The 16,245-nt window shown below is 44.5% G+C and overlaps 1 protein-coding gene across 5 annotated transcripts in view; it reads left to right on the plus strand.

The window, feature by feature from the left end:
- Positions 1-16,245, plus strand: part of MTUS2 (microtubule associated scaffold protein 2) — a 771,916-nt gene that overhangs the window by 681,903 nt on the left and 73,768 nt on the right. For all 5 annotated transcript variants that reach the window (XM_066369276.1, XM_066369278.1, XM_066369279.1 and 2 more), the window contains one exon: positions 9,952-10,018. In XM_066369276.1, the coding sequence (XP_066225373.1) occupies positions 9,952-10,018 (67 nt within the window). The remainder of the gene's footprint in view (positions 1-9,951; positions 10,019-16,245) is intronic.

Below are 16,245 nucleotides of genomic sequence, written 5' to 3' on the forward strand. Positions count from 1 at the left end.
AGCGTGACACCCCCTATTTAACGACAGACTCTCGGATAAGCTAGTTCTTTTGTAACTGACACTCTTCAGCATGCACAAGGGCAAAGGCTGGAATGCAGCACCTGTAAATTTAATCATTCTGATTTATAAAACAAGATACAGCGTTGCTCATTTTTCACCCAAGTAGACATTGACATGTATTTGAGAATGTTAAGCATGAATAAAGCCTTCCCTTTGACCAGTCTATATTAAATTTCATTTCAGCATAGAGAGGCGGATTTAGAAGTACAGTGGCCTGTGCTAATCATATGTGAAAGAAACAATAGTCCTTGATGAAGTCAAAGCCTGGCGTCAGTGCCGCCTCTGAAAGCCGTGATAACTGAGGTGAAGCACAGAGGTCTGTGTGCCTCCCAAAGGGCTGCTCCCCCGAGTTGTGTTATGAATCTGGCCCGTCTGCACAATGTTGGTGCTGGAAGTGAAGGCAGCATTCACATGAAAAGGTGCTGTGAAAAGAACACCAAAGACATAAGAGGTTCTGTTGTTGTCATTCGTGTGGCTGCTTTGTTTCAAAACACAAAAGGAAATGTTTCCCTACATGACATGACTCAGTTCTATCCTGTAGAATTAAACCCCAACCCAAACTCCTGAAACCCGGGATGAAAAGCAATATTGTTTCTAGTAAGAATGAAAATTTCTTAACCTCTTTGTAATTTTGTGTGTATGCATGTCCCTTTGAATTTCAAATTTTCCCACCCCAAAGAATTAGGATGTTTCCTTAAATACCAGCATTCTATAGATTTCTTATCTGACTCCCTATTGTGGGTCTTTTGTTTTGCCTGGAAAAAATGGCCCAGCTTGTGTGGTTGGATTTTCCTGATTTACATGGATTTCAAGGCAGGCTAAAAATATAGGTGAAATTAGTTGGGAGTCTTGGGCTTACAAATAAAAATATAGGTGAAATTAGTTGGGAGTCTTGGGCTTACAAATATATATATATATATTTACACTTGCATATGTATGCCCACCTTTTAAAATTATCAGGTGGGAAAGAAAGAGCTGATAAAAAACACTCAGAAGGGAGAAGCGATCGATACACTAAAGTGAAGCAACTACAAGTTGATTTTTCTCACTCTCTCTCTTTTCTCTCTCTGTCTCCCCCCCCCTTCCTTTTTTTTTCTCTCTCTCTCAAAAAAAAAAACAAAAAAACCCAACACTCAGAATGACAGTGAATTTTATGAAATTGTAATCAGTACCCCTGTAGTCAGTTAAGGATTCTTGCAGGGAGAATCAGACCAGAGGTAGAAAACTTGGTGAGAAGAAGAGAAGGGCCCATCTGATGTGGGTGACAGGTTCCCAGAAATAGCCCAGGTGCCCTTTTGGTCGCCAGACCTCTGGACTTTGCCTAGGGTACAGCCTTTATATCCTCCTGTTCATTCGTCTGCTGGTCTCAGGAGATCATGCCAGCCCTGCCCCAGCGGGTTATCTCATATTGCTTTATAATTGCTCATTCATCCACTGACTCTGTGAGACTCTATGCCCCCTTAAAGGCAGGATATCTGCCTGGCATGTCCGCTGGGCACAATAGTGGACATTCAGTAAATATGTTCTTTGGTGTAAATTCATTTCTTCATTAGTTCAGGTAAAAGTACTTCAGATTCACCCAACATTCAGTTTTCATAATAAACAGTTGTTCTGTTGGTTTCTGATTCCAGGAGGGGCTTAGGATACCCACCAAGAATCGTGTAGCTGATGCTGACAAGGAGAGGTATTTTCACATCCTGTTACTCCCAAATTCACAGGGGTGGCGTCAGCCGCTTGAACAGATAATTCCAATTGACCAGGTGTGTTAAGATAACAGAGTATGGCAGGTTTGCCTGGGGCTTGGCCACACATCCAGTTGCTTGAAGTTAATAGCATGATTAGCAGTTCATGGCTTTACCAGGCTTCTGTAGCTGGGAAAGATCGAAGCAAAGCTGCAGAGGTTGTGAGCCGCCACAGCAGAAGCCATGCCTGAGAACTGCAAGCTTCTTTGTAACGGACTTGCAGGGCTCTTTTGAGGGTGAGTGGAGGGGAGAGCTGTGGTGTCATGGGAACAGCTCACTTTGGACTCCTCTGTGACGGCAGTGTGTCACACTGGAGAGACTAGAGAACTCAGCATGCAGAGCAGAGGTACGTGACCAAATAAGAAAGATAGCTAAGAAGACAGCACTGTTGGCATGGGGCTTAGGCGAAGGTTCTCCGAGGGTCCATGGCCAGTTAAGCCTGTCACAGAGTAATCAGTAATACTAGAGGGATGGCCTTCAAGACTTAATGACTTCTGGACTGTATCACTAGCATGGTTTGGGTGGTTAATCCTGAGTTCTATGTTTAGCCCTTTGGAGTGAAAACATGTGCTTGGCACCAGTTGGGAATTTTCCACTCATCCCCCTCGGAGGGGAGCGCTGACCTAATGCTGGCCCAGCAGGGGAGGCCTGGCTCACGTTCCAGTCATCCCAGCATGTCATCACCATGACCTGGCTTAGGTGCCGGAGCCAAGGGGAATGGTGGAAGGTCCTTTCTAAGGGAGTCTTTGGGACAGCCTCACTCCTAGGTGTTCAGCAAGGCAGCTGTTGAGCTCTGTTGACCCCGATGGATGAAGGATAACTTTTTAAGTCAAGGAGTCGAGAGTGAAGGTCTCTTTATGTTCATTTCTCGCCTGAGGAACAGTGTTCCTGCAGTTACAGCAGTTAATTCATTTCACGGCAGGCAGTGCCCCGTCATTCTGGTTTGGCCAGCACAAAACAAAAGGTAATGTCATTGATGCAGAGAATTCATGAATTAGAGGAATTGATATTTCAGAAACAAGCACTTAAGGAAGGTCTGTTGCCAAACTGCACAGGCTGGTTTTCACAAGCAGAGCTCAGCAATATATTCACTCAGAGGCCATCAGAGAGCGTTAGGGAAAGCCATAGGGAAGGCTAAATAGCTACCCTATCCAAAGTTACAGCCCCGTGCATGTGATGGGTGGGGTATAACTACAGCCAGGAAAATTTTCATTGAAATAGTGGTCAGAAGCTGACACTGCCTCTCTCCCATCAGACATGAAAATCTCATGGTGATACAGATATCCTGGGTTTGATCACCAGTCAGGGCACACATGAAAAACAACCATCGACTTCTCCTCTCCTCCCTCTCCCCCATCTCTCTCTCTTCCCTTCTTGCAGCTAATGGCTTCTTTGGTTTGAGCCTCAGTCTCAGGTACTGAGGATAGCTCAGTTGGTCCAAGCACTGGCCCCAGACAGGGATTGCCTGGTGGATCCCAGTCAGGTTGCTTGCAGAAGTCTGTCTCTCTATCTTCCCTCCTCTCACTTAAAAAAAGAGAGAGAGAAAGAAAAAACCTGACCAGGTGGTGGCGCAGAGGATAGAATGTCGGACTGGGATTCAGAGGACCCAGGTTCAAAACCGCAAGGTTGCCGGGTTGAGTACGGGCTCATCTGGTTTGAGCACAGCTCACCAGCTTGAACCCAAGGTCGCTGGCTTGAGCAAGGGGCCACTCACTCTGCTGTAGCTCCCCAGTCAAGGCACATATGAGAAAGCAATCAATGAACAACTAAGGTGCCGCAAAGAAGAACTGATGCTTCTCATTTCTCTCCCTTCCTGTCTCTCTATCCCTATCTGTCCCTCTCTCTGACTCTCTCTGTCTCTGTCACCAAAAAAATTAATTGGAAGGAAAGAAGGAAGGAAGGAAGGAAGGAAGGAAGGAAGGAAGGAAGGAAGGAAGGAAGGAAGGAAGGAAGGAAGGAAAGAAGGGAGGGAGGGAAGGAGGGAGGGAGGGAGGGAGGGAGGGAGGGAGGGAAAGAAAAGGAAAGAAAGAAAATCTCATGGTGCTCAGCTCCAATCTGAGAAGCAATGTAATTTGAATCTTGATGTTAAGTCTGTATATGCATCAGTAGGAGGCAAGAATGTCAGTGTGTTAGTGTTTGATGAAGAGTGTGAATTCTGGATTCTGATTCCTGAATTTTCCATTTCCTGACTGACTGTGTAACCATACAACCCCTGTTTGGTCCTCCATAAAGGCAAATAAAAACACAGAACCTGTTTGGCAAAATTTGGAAGAGCCATGAAGTAAAGCCTTAGCTGGCACTGTGCCTGGCATGCGGAAAGTGTTTGGGAAAGGTTCATGTTAATATTAACACTTGAGCCATTGCATTTGTTGCTTACCTTGGGCGGCTGACCCCTCCTCGGTAAGCCACCTGATGGTTGTGGTTCAGCAGTGGTTGGGTTTCTAGCCTGCGCTGTCAGAGAGTGGGGATGAGGGTGTGGTGGGGTCACTCCCACTTCTTGGCCTCTCCCCGTGGCCTCTGCTGCCCACAGAAGGTGCAGGGCCTCCACGCTACCCGCTTCCTTCCCATTCACCCTTCTCCTCTCTTCCTGTCTCCTTCCTTTCTTTTCCAGCTTCTTTCTTCTCTCACTCTTACAACAAAGCTTGTGGGGCAGGCCTGGCCATGGATATCAAAATTAGCTTTTCACCAAAGTGATCCAGTTCTGTAGGTAGAGTGCAGAGCATTTACCTAGCAGCTGTGGTTGATGCAATGCTGTGAAAATACTCCAGCTCCCGGAACCCTCCTGGGCACACCCAGGAAGGGAGCTCACCCGCTGTACGGAAATGACTCGGTGCTAACCAGACAGCCTTCTAATCTTTTTTGGCCATTTGTCCTGCTGTAACATTCTATTGGCTGAACCCATGTATATAAGCTAATTTACTTCCTGAATAAAGTGGATCTATGTCACTGAACCTGGTCCCGGAGTCGGGTCTCTGCATCTCTGTCATCCTCACCCTCCATGGGTCTTGTCTGCATACTGGCACCTCGAACAGGGACCCAACTGGCATCCAAGGGATGGGTGAGTGACCCTCTGCAATGAGAAACCTTCTCCCTCACTCTCGAGCCCTGCAGGCTTGAGCCCTGCATGCCCTATTGCAGAGTAGGCGAGTTAAAGTTAATGACCTACTGGGAAATCCTCTCAGGTTTCAACCGTTGGCTCTGGGAGCGCCTCTTTTGGACCCTGATACTTGGGCCCAAGCTTTCCAGCACATCCCTTCAGCCGAAGTAAATGAAGGACAAACCTTTCCTCTCCGCCTCATTCCTGCCCTGTTAGCGATACATGCTTGCCTGACCAGTGCTCCCGCTGGGGACCCTCCGCCAGTGCCAAAAATATTACAGGCTGCCCCTCTCTCTGGGGAGCCCCCACCTTCCTATTCGCCCCCCTCCACTGAGGAGGAAGTAGTTTAGCCACCGAGTTTGATGGACTTGTAACCGAGCGTGCAGAAATAAAACTAGATACATTAGAAACAGCGCCATCAGCTCCGCCACCCAAAGAAACAGAAGTCACTACTTCCACATTCCCTGCTGGGGCTCAAGTGCATTCAGAAGCTACAACAGCAACAAGCAGTCATCAAGCAGATTCAACTGGCCTTAATTAAAAGAGAAGGGGGAGATGTAGGTAGAGTGCAGAGCATTTACCTAGTAGCTGTGGCTTACGCAATGCCTCTCAGACGCCATTTTCTACCCCAGCTTTAACTCCAACACATGTTCCTGCTGCAGACCCATGGGCCAGCCTATACGCCCCCATGTGTCTTTTTTCTTTTCCCCCCTTGTTTGTCCGTCTGTCTGTCTTGTCTATTTTTCTGTATCTCTTGATCTCTCTCTCCTCTTCCCCTCTCTCTAAAATGACGCTGGAAGGACCCAGCCACGGCACAGTGGTGGGGACCACACCCTCTTCTAATGTAAGGGAGAGGTTATGCTTGTGTTTTTTTGCCAATTTGGATCCCAGGAACCTCCTAACCTGCTTGACAGGGTTTCTTGGGCACCCACTAAGTGGTTCAGTCTTTACCCATCCAAAGCCACAGCCCTGGCCTCCTCCACACTGACTACGCCTGAGGGGAGGCGGTCCTCAGCGCTGCAGAAGAAGAACTCGCGGCCAGCGTGTATGCCCCATCACCTGGGGGGATGTGGAGGCTTTGGCAGGGCGGGCCCAGAGAATGGCCCCTGATGGACCCCTAGGCCCTGGTGCTCTGTTCTTGCTTGTGTGTGCTATAGTGACTGCTGACTCCCAGATGCGGGCGGACCCCCACGTCTGGGCTGCTGTTCCCCACCCTGGCATAATTATGCCTGTTGAAGTTAATAGCCCACAGTTTCCAGCAGTATGTTCCAGTAACTGCTCCCTTAGTCTCCCTTGTGACAACAGTGGCTGGGAATCCCAACAGTGGAACAGCACTATATGGGTAACCTCAGTGACCCAATGCTACTTAAGTTTACACTGAATAATAACACCGTCCCCTTGGAGAGGTGGGTCCTTCTTCAAAATCATACTATGGGGGACTTTGCTAAAAACAGTACTACCAACCAAGGCTCAGTGCTTGGCCTACAAGCCCTCCTCCCCCTAGCTACCAACAGCTGGGCCCACCCTGCTAACCTTGCCTTCCCAGGGTCGCCTCTTTGCCCATTCCTGTATGATGAACATCTAAGAACACTCCCGAGAGAAGGAATTCCCTGGAGAGACTGCTGCATTGCCTCTGGCCCAGATGCGCAGACCATCATCAACCTCAGAGTTTGGCATCGGAAGCTGAGAGACGGAATGCAACCATATGCAGTACACAGCCCATGGCAAGCCATCCATTCTGTGTTTGGATGCTGGGACCTTTGTGGGAAGGGAGCGTGCATGGACCTACGTCCATTTTTTACAATCAAAATGGAACTGTGTTTAATGGCACCTGGAAGGTCTCTGTAACACAATGGGAGGGAAATGACATCCTGACCGCTAGGAGGAATCCCCTGTTTAAGACCCCCATTCTATTTCCTAATTAGTCAAACATTACAGAAGCTTGCTTCATTGTTTAATCCAGCTAAGCTATTAGCATATAGTATAATAGGTATTATAGTTGTTTTAGTTCTACTAGGGTTCCGTTGCATAATGCATAGCATTCAGAAGCTACAACAGCAACAAGCAGTCATCAAGCAGATTCAACTGGCCTTAATTAAAAGAGAAGGGGGAGATGTAGGTAGAGTGCAGAGCATTTACCTAGTAGCTGTGGCTGACGCAATGCTGTGAGAATACTCCAGCTCCCAGAACCTTCCTGGGCACACCCAGGAAGGGAGTTTGCCCACTATAAGGAAGTGACTAGGCTCTAACCAGACAGCCTTCTAATCTTTTTTGGCCATTTGCCCTGCTGTAACATTCTATTGGCTGAACCCATGTATATAAGCTAGTTTACTTCCTGAATAAAGTAGATCTACGTTACTGAACCTGGTCCCCAGAGTTGGGTCTCTGCGTCTCTGTCATCCTCACCCCCAGTGGACCTTGTCCACACAGTTCAAAGTCTCCATGGATGACGTCTCCTCTGCAGTCGGCACAGCCGCCAGCTAAAGCCATCTTCCTCCTGCTGAGAACCTTCAGACCTCGCCTTCTCAAAGGGTCCACATTCCTGTGGTGGAGTGTGGAGGGTTTGCTGTGATGGGGTCCCTCAGGCATGTTAACACCCCCTCGGGGCTACTAGCTTGAGCAGAGGGAAATACAGGCTTTGGGTCAGAAAATCAAGTTTGTTTGTTGTTTTTGTTAAGTTCTGGTTGTTCACTGCAAAAACCTCTTCTTGGTCTCCACACCTCTTGCCCTGTGAGAGTGAATTCTTTGGTGATGCTATTTAGGTCTGATGAGTACAATATTTTGAGCCATTGGCTCTACTTAGAAACTAAGGATATAAGTAGTCAAAATCATTCTTGGTAGTAGAAACAAGTTAGTATTTTTCACTAGATTAAGATTAGTGTGAGGTACATACTGAAATCTACCCTCTACCAGAAAATCAGACTTTCTTCACTTGTACTAGCAAGTTGAACATCAGGTGCCATACTGTAAATAATGAACATGTAATTCTGGTGGTCACTCTCATTAAAATATGTTCCCGCCCTGGCCGGTTGGCTCAGCGGTAGAGCATCGGCCCAGACTGTGGAAGTCCCAGGTTTGATTCCCGGCCAGGGCACACAGGAGAAGTGCCCATCTGCTTCTCCACCCCTTCCCCTCTCCTTCCTCTCTGTCTCTCTCTTCCCCTCCCACAGCCAAGGCTCCATTAGAGCAAAGTTGGCCAGGGTGCTGAGGATGGTTCCCTGGCCTCCACCTTAGGCACAAGAATGGCTCTGATTGTAGCAGAACAACACCCCAGATGGGCTGAGCCTCACCCCCTGGTAGGCATGCCGGGTAGATCCTGGTAGGGCACATGCGGGAGTCTGTGCCCGACAGGGATCTCACTTTGGAAAAATAAAATTTAAAAAAAAAGTAAAATATGTTCTCTGTTCTGGGTTCTCCAGTCTTTGAACTTAAAGTAGAATTGGGGCAGAGCCAGAAAGCTGCTAAAAACAAAACAAAATAAAACAAACAAACAAAAGAGTATAAGATTGGTATGACAATTTTAAATACATTTTGATAATATGAAAGCACCTATTATCTACACGATGTTATCCAGTTACAAATAACATAAAAGGAAACAACGAAGTTATAAAACAACTAACATTTGTATAGAGCTTGCTAAGTGCCAGGCACCATTCTAACTACCTCACCTGAATTAATTTATTTAACCCTTGTGCAGTGGACATGGCAGAGAGGCAGCATCACTTAGTGATTAGGAAAACATACACTTGCGGGCACAGTCTCCAGCCTTCAAATCTAGGGAGGCAAGGATGCTCTGCGCTGGGATGGAAGGAGAGAGCTTCATGAATGGATCTCATGAATAAGATCCATTGTCCCTCAAAGGATGTATCACTGCTACGTTATTCCTAAGAGAACCATGATCTAATAATTATTGATATCTGGGACTAAAAAAATACATATATAGCTCTCAGTTTATTCTGCAAATAGAGTTTTATTTTGGAATTATGAAATGATGACCTTGCCTAGCAAATGCCTTTTGGATAACCTGAGACCCGCCCCTTAACCCAAACTGGCACACATGTAACCTGAGTCTAAACGCAGCAGACACAGAAATGAGATTGTGAAAACTGTCTATTCAGATTTAGCACAGCTTCTTCAGAGGTGAAAATCAAAGTCAAAAGGGGTTAATAAAGGAAGAACATTCACAAGGCCTCAATGATATTCATGCTAGATATTTGCTGCACGTTTGCTTTGGGAGTACATTCTACAGAATGACAGACTTTATATTTTGAGTATCTTTAACTTGAAGAGAATTTATATGACACATCTTTCTTAGTTATTTATTATAGTAGTAATACAATCTTCATAAATGTTTAAGATGAAACAATAATGAAGATTTTATATATATTCAGTATTGCTTCAACTACTTTTCTTAGCAGTTATTTAGTTACAAATGACATTCTTTGCACTAAATTATACAAATGCGAGATTTCCTCTTATTCCTTTTATTGATATAGAATCCAACACTAAAAACTCTGAAGACTTCTATTTATTGCTGGCCTTAATGTACAAAGAGAAATATGTTATGTTTTGTGCTCATTATTCGTTAGGGAACTGACCATGCATGTGTGGACAAAGGGTAAATTTGAGAGGACAGTTGGTAAAATAAGCATTTGTCCCTCAGAACAATAGGATGTGGTCATTTTCATGGTCAAAATTTTATAATGGTGAAAATAATTAACAGTGTATAATAATATATTACAGTAGGTTAATGTAAAGAACGTAAATATGCAAAAGAGTATTGAAGGATGATCTATATAAAAGCAACATAGAGAAAAGCACAACCATGGATATCTTTAATGTTGTATTGCAAGCTTTGCATGTTGAATATGATCCAGATGAATGAGTCAGGCTTGGTTTTGGAAGTTTTTATATATGTATCTAATGAGAAAATTATCTGCTTGAGGATTAGGCTTACAAATATTTGTTTAATACGATTCATTAATTAAACATGTGAAAGTGCTTATCTGGCATCAAACTGGGGGACTCTCAGTTTCCGTTTTGTTTTTTCAGAATGAAAGTGCCCTTGTGAAAGAAAAAGAGCTGTCAATTGAACTTGCAAACATCAGGGACGAAGTCGGTAAGTAGGGCATTGAAAATGAGGCACGTGCAGCATGCCTTTTTTCCTGATACCTGTGAATGTGCGACAAAAGCAATTATGTCTCGTGTAATGAGCCAAAGCAGACCTGCCCAGACAAATGAAGTGTCTTACCCAGCACAGCAGTGAGCTGCTGCAGCCTTGCGGGGAGCCATAACTCTGTGGTTATAGAGACAGCTTTGTAACAGTCCACTGTGGAGCTGACCAGGCCTGGCCTCTGCTCCTCACAGATGGCAGCCCATCTGTCCAGCTGTGTTTGCGCTGTGACAGGCAGTTCGTTCATGCTTAGGCGTCCCCTGGGCGGCAGCTCCAGTGGGCTGCACAGGTGCTGTCTGAGATGCTAGGGTTCTGTGGCTGCCCACCCTGTGTGTCCTGCCACGGAATCCTCTGTGCTACAACACCAGGTCAACAGCATACATTCGGGGGGATTCAAATGCTGAGGTTCGTGTTGAAACTCCTGGTCTGTTGCTGATAGGATGGTGTTATTCCGTCTGAACCCAGGAAACCTCACAGATGACAGGACGGTCCCCGGACCCCAGGGCTTCCACTTGAAGCCAAAGATCAAACCAGTCTTTGCCACCTTCCCTCTCCTGATCCCAATCCTCTCTTGAGGACCTGCTATTCTGTTTCCCCAAGAAGCAGTCAGCAAAGGTGAAATCAACAGCCTGTGCCCCTTGGGCTGCTGCTCTTTTCCTTCCAGTGAGCATTTGTCCCCCTGCAGTGTGGTCCTGGGGGCAGCCTGCGTGTACAGGTGTGGTCTCCACCAGGAGCAGAGGACTGACTTGGCCCCGGCCTTCCCAGAGCCTCCTCCTCTGGGCCAGCCGTGCACATGGGTTTGAGTCTGAAGCTCAGACTTCCTGGGAACTGGCCCTAAGTATGTGCAGTGGGCAGGGTAGTGATGTCCAAACAGAGCTTCTTTGCCCTTTCTTTTTAACTCTAATTTTTTTTTTAGTTCTTCACTATAGTTTTGTGACTTCTTTTGTCATTTAGAGGGATCAGCAATAGCCTCTTCTCCCCTCTCAGGACAGTGGGGCCCCTGTGGCAAAGCAGGAAATGGCAGTTTTCCTCCCCAGCCTGAGCCTCTGGGTGGGAAGCCCCAGGGAGGAACCCGACGTGAGTTTTCTGAGAGCAGCCTGCCCGGACCAGCAGCAGCAGAGCTGCAGAGGGACGCTCCTGGACGCCAAGGTCCACAGGGCATGTTTCTCCGTGAAGCTGGTACGTTCTTAAGGGGTTCTGAGCATGGGCTTTGGAGGCACGTGACCCACCTGGTCAAGTAAGGTGAGCTAGCTATCCTCTCTGTCCCTTGTTCCCCTTCATAAGGAGGAAAGTCAGCTAAAGAAGACACCAGTGATGAAACAGTCTGTGAGGTAACTTCCATAACTATTAGGTTGTAGTGCCTTCCATCAGAAAACAGGAACTCTTCACCTCTAGGTTGAATCTTTCCCCAGAGGTGTCTGCTCCCCAAGGTGATGTTTTGGGTTTGGTGACCCACAGCTTCCCTCTGTCCTTTCCAGAAGCTTCTGATTGCAGCAGGAACCATACAGAGTTTATCAGTGTTAGTGCTAAGAACAGAAGCAGCAATCGCCTGCCAAATGAAAAAGCCATAGTTTGGGAGGAGTGGGGGGTGGACAGTATTAGCAACTTGCTGCCCAGTCCACTCGGCCCAGCGTCTGCCCCAGCGGGCATCTCCGCAGCAAGCTCCCACGCTGCTGCAGAGACTACATTTGTGAAGGAAGAAAGACAGGAGGTTTGGGCTCCACATTAACGGTGAAGTCCATAAATTCTAGTGTCTTGACCTACAAAGTATTCCTTTGAGAAGACAACAGAATTAAGCTCTGCTTTCCTGGCTTACAAATGATCATAGACAAAGAGAGATGGTCAAGCCTAGCTCTAAATAGAAATTAGGACTTTCTAAAGGTTGTGAATTTAGACATGGGAGAAAGGGGAAAGCTGCAAAAAGTAGGTTGTAGCCTGCAATAAGGCTCCCTCTGAATAAGGGCTAAAATGCTGCGCCTTTGTACCCCCAACTGGCATGGGGCTGCTGCCTCCCAGACGCTGGAACGCTTTTTTCTATTTGCACAAAGAAGCCATGTGGGCCAGTTGAGACCCAGTGCTATGCATCGTAATGGTGACTAACACTCAGCTCATGTCCTCAAGCTACACGCAGAGGCTGTGTGGAGGAGCAGCTATCTGAGATGGGCCTCGTAGAATGACTAAGATTGGGGTGGGTGCATGTAAGGAGGGGAAGAACACAATTACTGAGCACATACTAAAGCCTGCTGCCCCAGTGAATGTAACCTGGACCAGTGGGTGCCATAATCGTTTTTCAGGCATTACTCATTATGCACAACTATGGAAAGAACAACTGTTTCCCATTCCCCTTTGTATCAAAAATGCTTTTTGTGCTTGACATGCAATATTCATAGAACATTCTATCATACTGATAAATTAGAATAAGCTACTCTTCCCCATGGAGTATTTGGAGTTTTACTGGGTTTTGCTATTGTGCAACAAAGAATATACTATTTGCAAATTACTTTTTTTCTCTTGTATTTTTTCTCTCAAAAGTATGGACCAATAGTTTTGATAGTATTTGCCATTTATTCTAAATTTATCTGTATGTGATACATCCTTGATATTTGTTCTGTAAATCAAGGTAAAAGGTTCGGGTGGATTTAATCTCACTGTTTCTAGGGTTGTCATAAAGAGGAAATTAAATCAGCCTCTCTCTTTCTCTCTCTCTCACATACACACTTACCTGAAAAAGACAGAGAATGTCCAACTATGCACCAGGGTATAGTTTGGGGTGGAGCTTTTTGTGGCCCAAGAGTACAGTCCTTGTGGAGTGGCTGAAAATTTCTGATCGTTGTGTTTCATTGTATCCCCTCTAGAGACAGGGATCTCTGCTGTCTTGAAAGCTTTTCATCCTCAAGTCACCCTCCAGGGATGCTGACTTTTGCCTTGCCTTTGAAGTTGGCCTGCCTTGGGTCCATTCCTGGAAAAGCCTGCCCCAAGCTTTAGTGATTGAGGGATGCAAGGCAACGGGCCTCCAGGAAACCAGGATCCAGCCCCACATCTAGCGGAGCGGGAGCAAAAATGTTAGTAATAGGTTTAATGTTAGGATTTCCCAGAAAATGTAAATCTTAAAATGAGCCTTGATTTTTTGATACAGTATCATTCTCCAAATTTGGAAGTCAGATATTGAATTAGTTAAGCATTACTCTTACATGTATAAATGCTGAAACAGATTTATGAAACATTCTTCCTAAAGGGAAATTTTCTTCTGAGACCTTAGTCTTCAAGTTGTTAACTGCCATCAGGTGGACGTTTATGACCCTCCCTCCAGCAAAGCTGCCTTATTAGGAAACTGAGCCTTAAAAATATATAAATTAAATGAACTCCACCAAACAGACAAACAGGCAGTGCAGAGCTGGGCTCAGACGGAGCCCCTGGCTTATCTCCTCGTCGGCCCTGGCACTCCCCAAGCCAGACAGTCCTGTTGAGATGTGCGTGCAGAATTGAGCTGAACCAACGCCGACTCCACTACAGTGTCCTGCCAGGGTCCTTCCTCGGGGTGCTCGGAGCTGTGACTACCTGAATTTGGTGTGAAATTGCCAATCATCTTTGAAGCTCTCAGTCACCCCAGCTGCCCTCCTTATTTACCTGCCACTGTCCCCAGTCTCCAAGGCTGGGGACAGGTTGCCTTCTGCTTCCCTCACCCTCTCTTAACCCCCTTCCTCTCTTGAACTTGTTACTGCCTGTACTCTGGCTATTCCTGCCCCAGGCCTGATCCATTGGGTTTTTATCTTTCTACCACCTTCAGATTTAAGATGGACTTTTTTTCTCTACTGAACACTTTAAAAACACTAGAATGAAACACAGTTTTAAGGCAGAGAGCAGTTTTGAACAAGGCAATCATTCTGGAAGTGTTTCTCAGGTATTGTTTAAAAAGCTAAATGGTGAAATCAACCCTTACATCAAAGTCAGCCTATTGAAATAAAGTAAAAAAAAAATTTTTTTTAATTAAAAAACCCTGGATAGTCTATAATATAAACTAAGAGATATTAAAGAATTCTGGCAGCTTTGACATGAAAGTAAGATAGGAGTCTACGTTTGTGGCAATATACCACAAATTGTTTATTATGTTTTTAAGTTACTAACTAGAATATATTTTTCAATTTATTCTCATTTATAACTAGCAACCCACACATACATAAAAACACTACTGTAAGTTATTTGTGGAATAATTTTACCTTTCAGAGTTATAGATAAAACATGTCTCCAAATGTTATGATTATAACTCCTTATATTTACATAGTGCTTAGTACTTACCAAGCTCTGTCATGTATATTTTACTTAACCATTCCAACTACTCAATAAAATTGATTGTTGGTATATTTATTTTATAGAAAATTAAGGCTCAGACAGAGTAAGTCACTTCCTTAGACCCACCACTAAATTATATTTGTAATTTTTAATTTAATACATTGAAAAGTCAAAGGAACAGAATAAAATAGCCTTGCCTCCCATTTCTATATGGCTTTAACACAAAATCATAACAGATGCTGCTCAGATCAGTCCAAACATGGAGCAGAGTGTGATTATATAACACACTATGGTGTTAAATTGATCCTAGACTAATCCATTAGGGTTGGGTTCAGGGATGAAAAATGAAGTCCCCAAGTAGTAGTAGCCTAATCAAGGTAGATTTTTATTTCCCTCTTATAGAAGAGTCATGAGGAACAGCTTGAGGCAGGGATGGTTCTGCTCCACAGAGTCCGCAGGGGCCCAGGCTTCTTATAGCTCACTGTTCTGCCCTCAAGACTGTGGCCCTTCTCCCCATGGGCCAGTGTGGCAATGGTGTGAAAGCCATGTTTGTGCTCCAGATAGGAGGATGGAAGAAGGAATGAGCAAAGAAACAGAGGGTGTGTCAGCTCTTTCTGGGGGAAAGTTCCCAGGAACTATATACTTCACCTTAGATCTCATTGGCCAGAACAGAGTCACAATAATGCTCATCAAAAGGAAGACTAGGAAATGTGCTCTTTTCTCTTGATGACCTTGCTCAGATATTATTCTATTACTTCAGAAAAAGGATGAGTGACAATGGGAGGCTGTTAGCAGACTGTGCTGTGGGGCTGGAACGGCCTCAGTGAATTGGAGGGAATAGTCCTGTCACACTAGGTGAATGAATACAAAGGATCTAGCAGAGTATTTGGCAGAATAGAGGGGGCTTAGTATGTGCTAATTTCCTTAAATTTCAAATTAGATTCTTCTATCCTCCATCCTCTCATAGCTTTAAAAAAAGCTGAGTCAAAATGCAAAAGCTAAGAAAATATTTCAAAAAAAATAATCTTGGAATCAGAATAATAATGGACATTATCTAATTTATAACAACATCTCTCCTAAGCATACCAGTTAAACCTACTTCAAATATGAAGACAAATAAAGTAAAGGGATAGAAAATAGATGTACTATGCTAACACCAATCAAAAGAAGAATTGGAATGTCTGTGTTAGTATCAAACAAAGTAAACTTCAGACCTGGAACTTTACTCAGGAGGAAGATGACCATTACATAATAATGAAGGAGTCAGTTTACTGAAAAGACATAACAATACTAAATATCTATATACCTAACAATAGAGCTTCAAATAACATGAAGTGAAAACCCATTGAACTAAAATGAGAAATAAACCCACAATTATGTTTGGGCACTTCAGCTTTCCTTTCTTAGTATCAATAGAGCAAGCAAGCAGAAAGTCAGGAGAGATATAAAAGATTTGAACAGTAATATCAACCAACTTGACCTAATTGACATTAAGAGCATTCCTCCATACAACAGTATTCTTTTCAAATGCACGCAGAACACTGAACAACATAGACCATATTTTGAGCTATAATACAAACCTCAGATAATATAAAAGAATTGAAATCACACAAAAATAGTTTGGATTATAAAAGAATTAGACTGTAAATCAATAATATGATACCTGGAAGACTCCAAACATTTGGAGTAAGTCACATTCACAGAAAGTAAAAGCAAACCCAACATCATATACCATATTTTCCCATGTATAAGATGCACCTTAATTTTGGGGCCTGAAATTTGGGGAAAAAAATATATTACATAAAGTTATTGAAGTCAAGTTTTACTCATCATAAAATTCATACAACTCCTCATCACTGTCAAAACTCACATCCATTAGCTTG

This window comes from Saccopteryx leptura, chromosome 2 (assembly GCF_036850995.1).
Source record: "Saccopteryx leptura isolate mSacLep1 chromosome 2, mSacLep1_pri_phased_curated, whole genome shotgun sequence".
NCBI classification, from domain to species: Eukaryota; Metazoa; Chordata; class Mammalia; order Chiroptera; family Emballonuridae; genus Saccopteryx; species Saccopteryx leptura.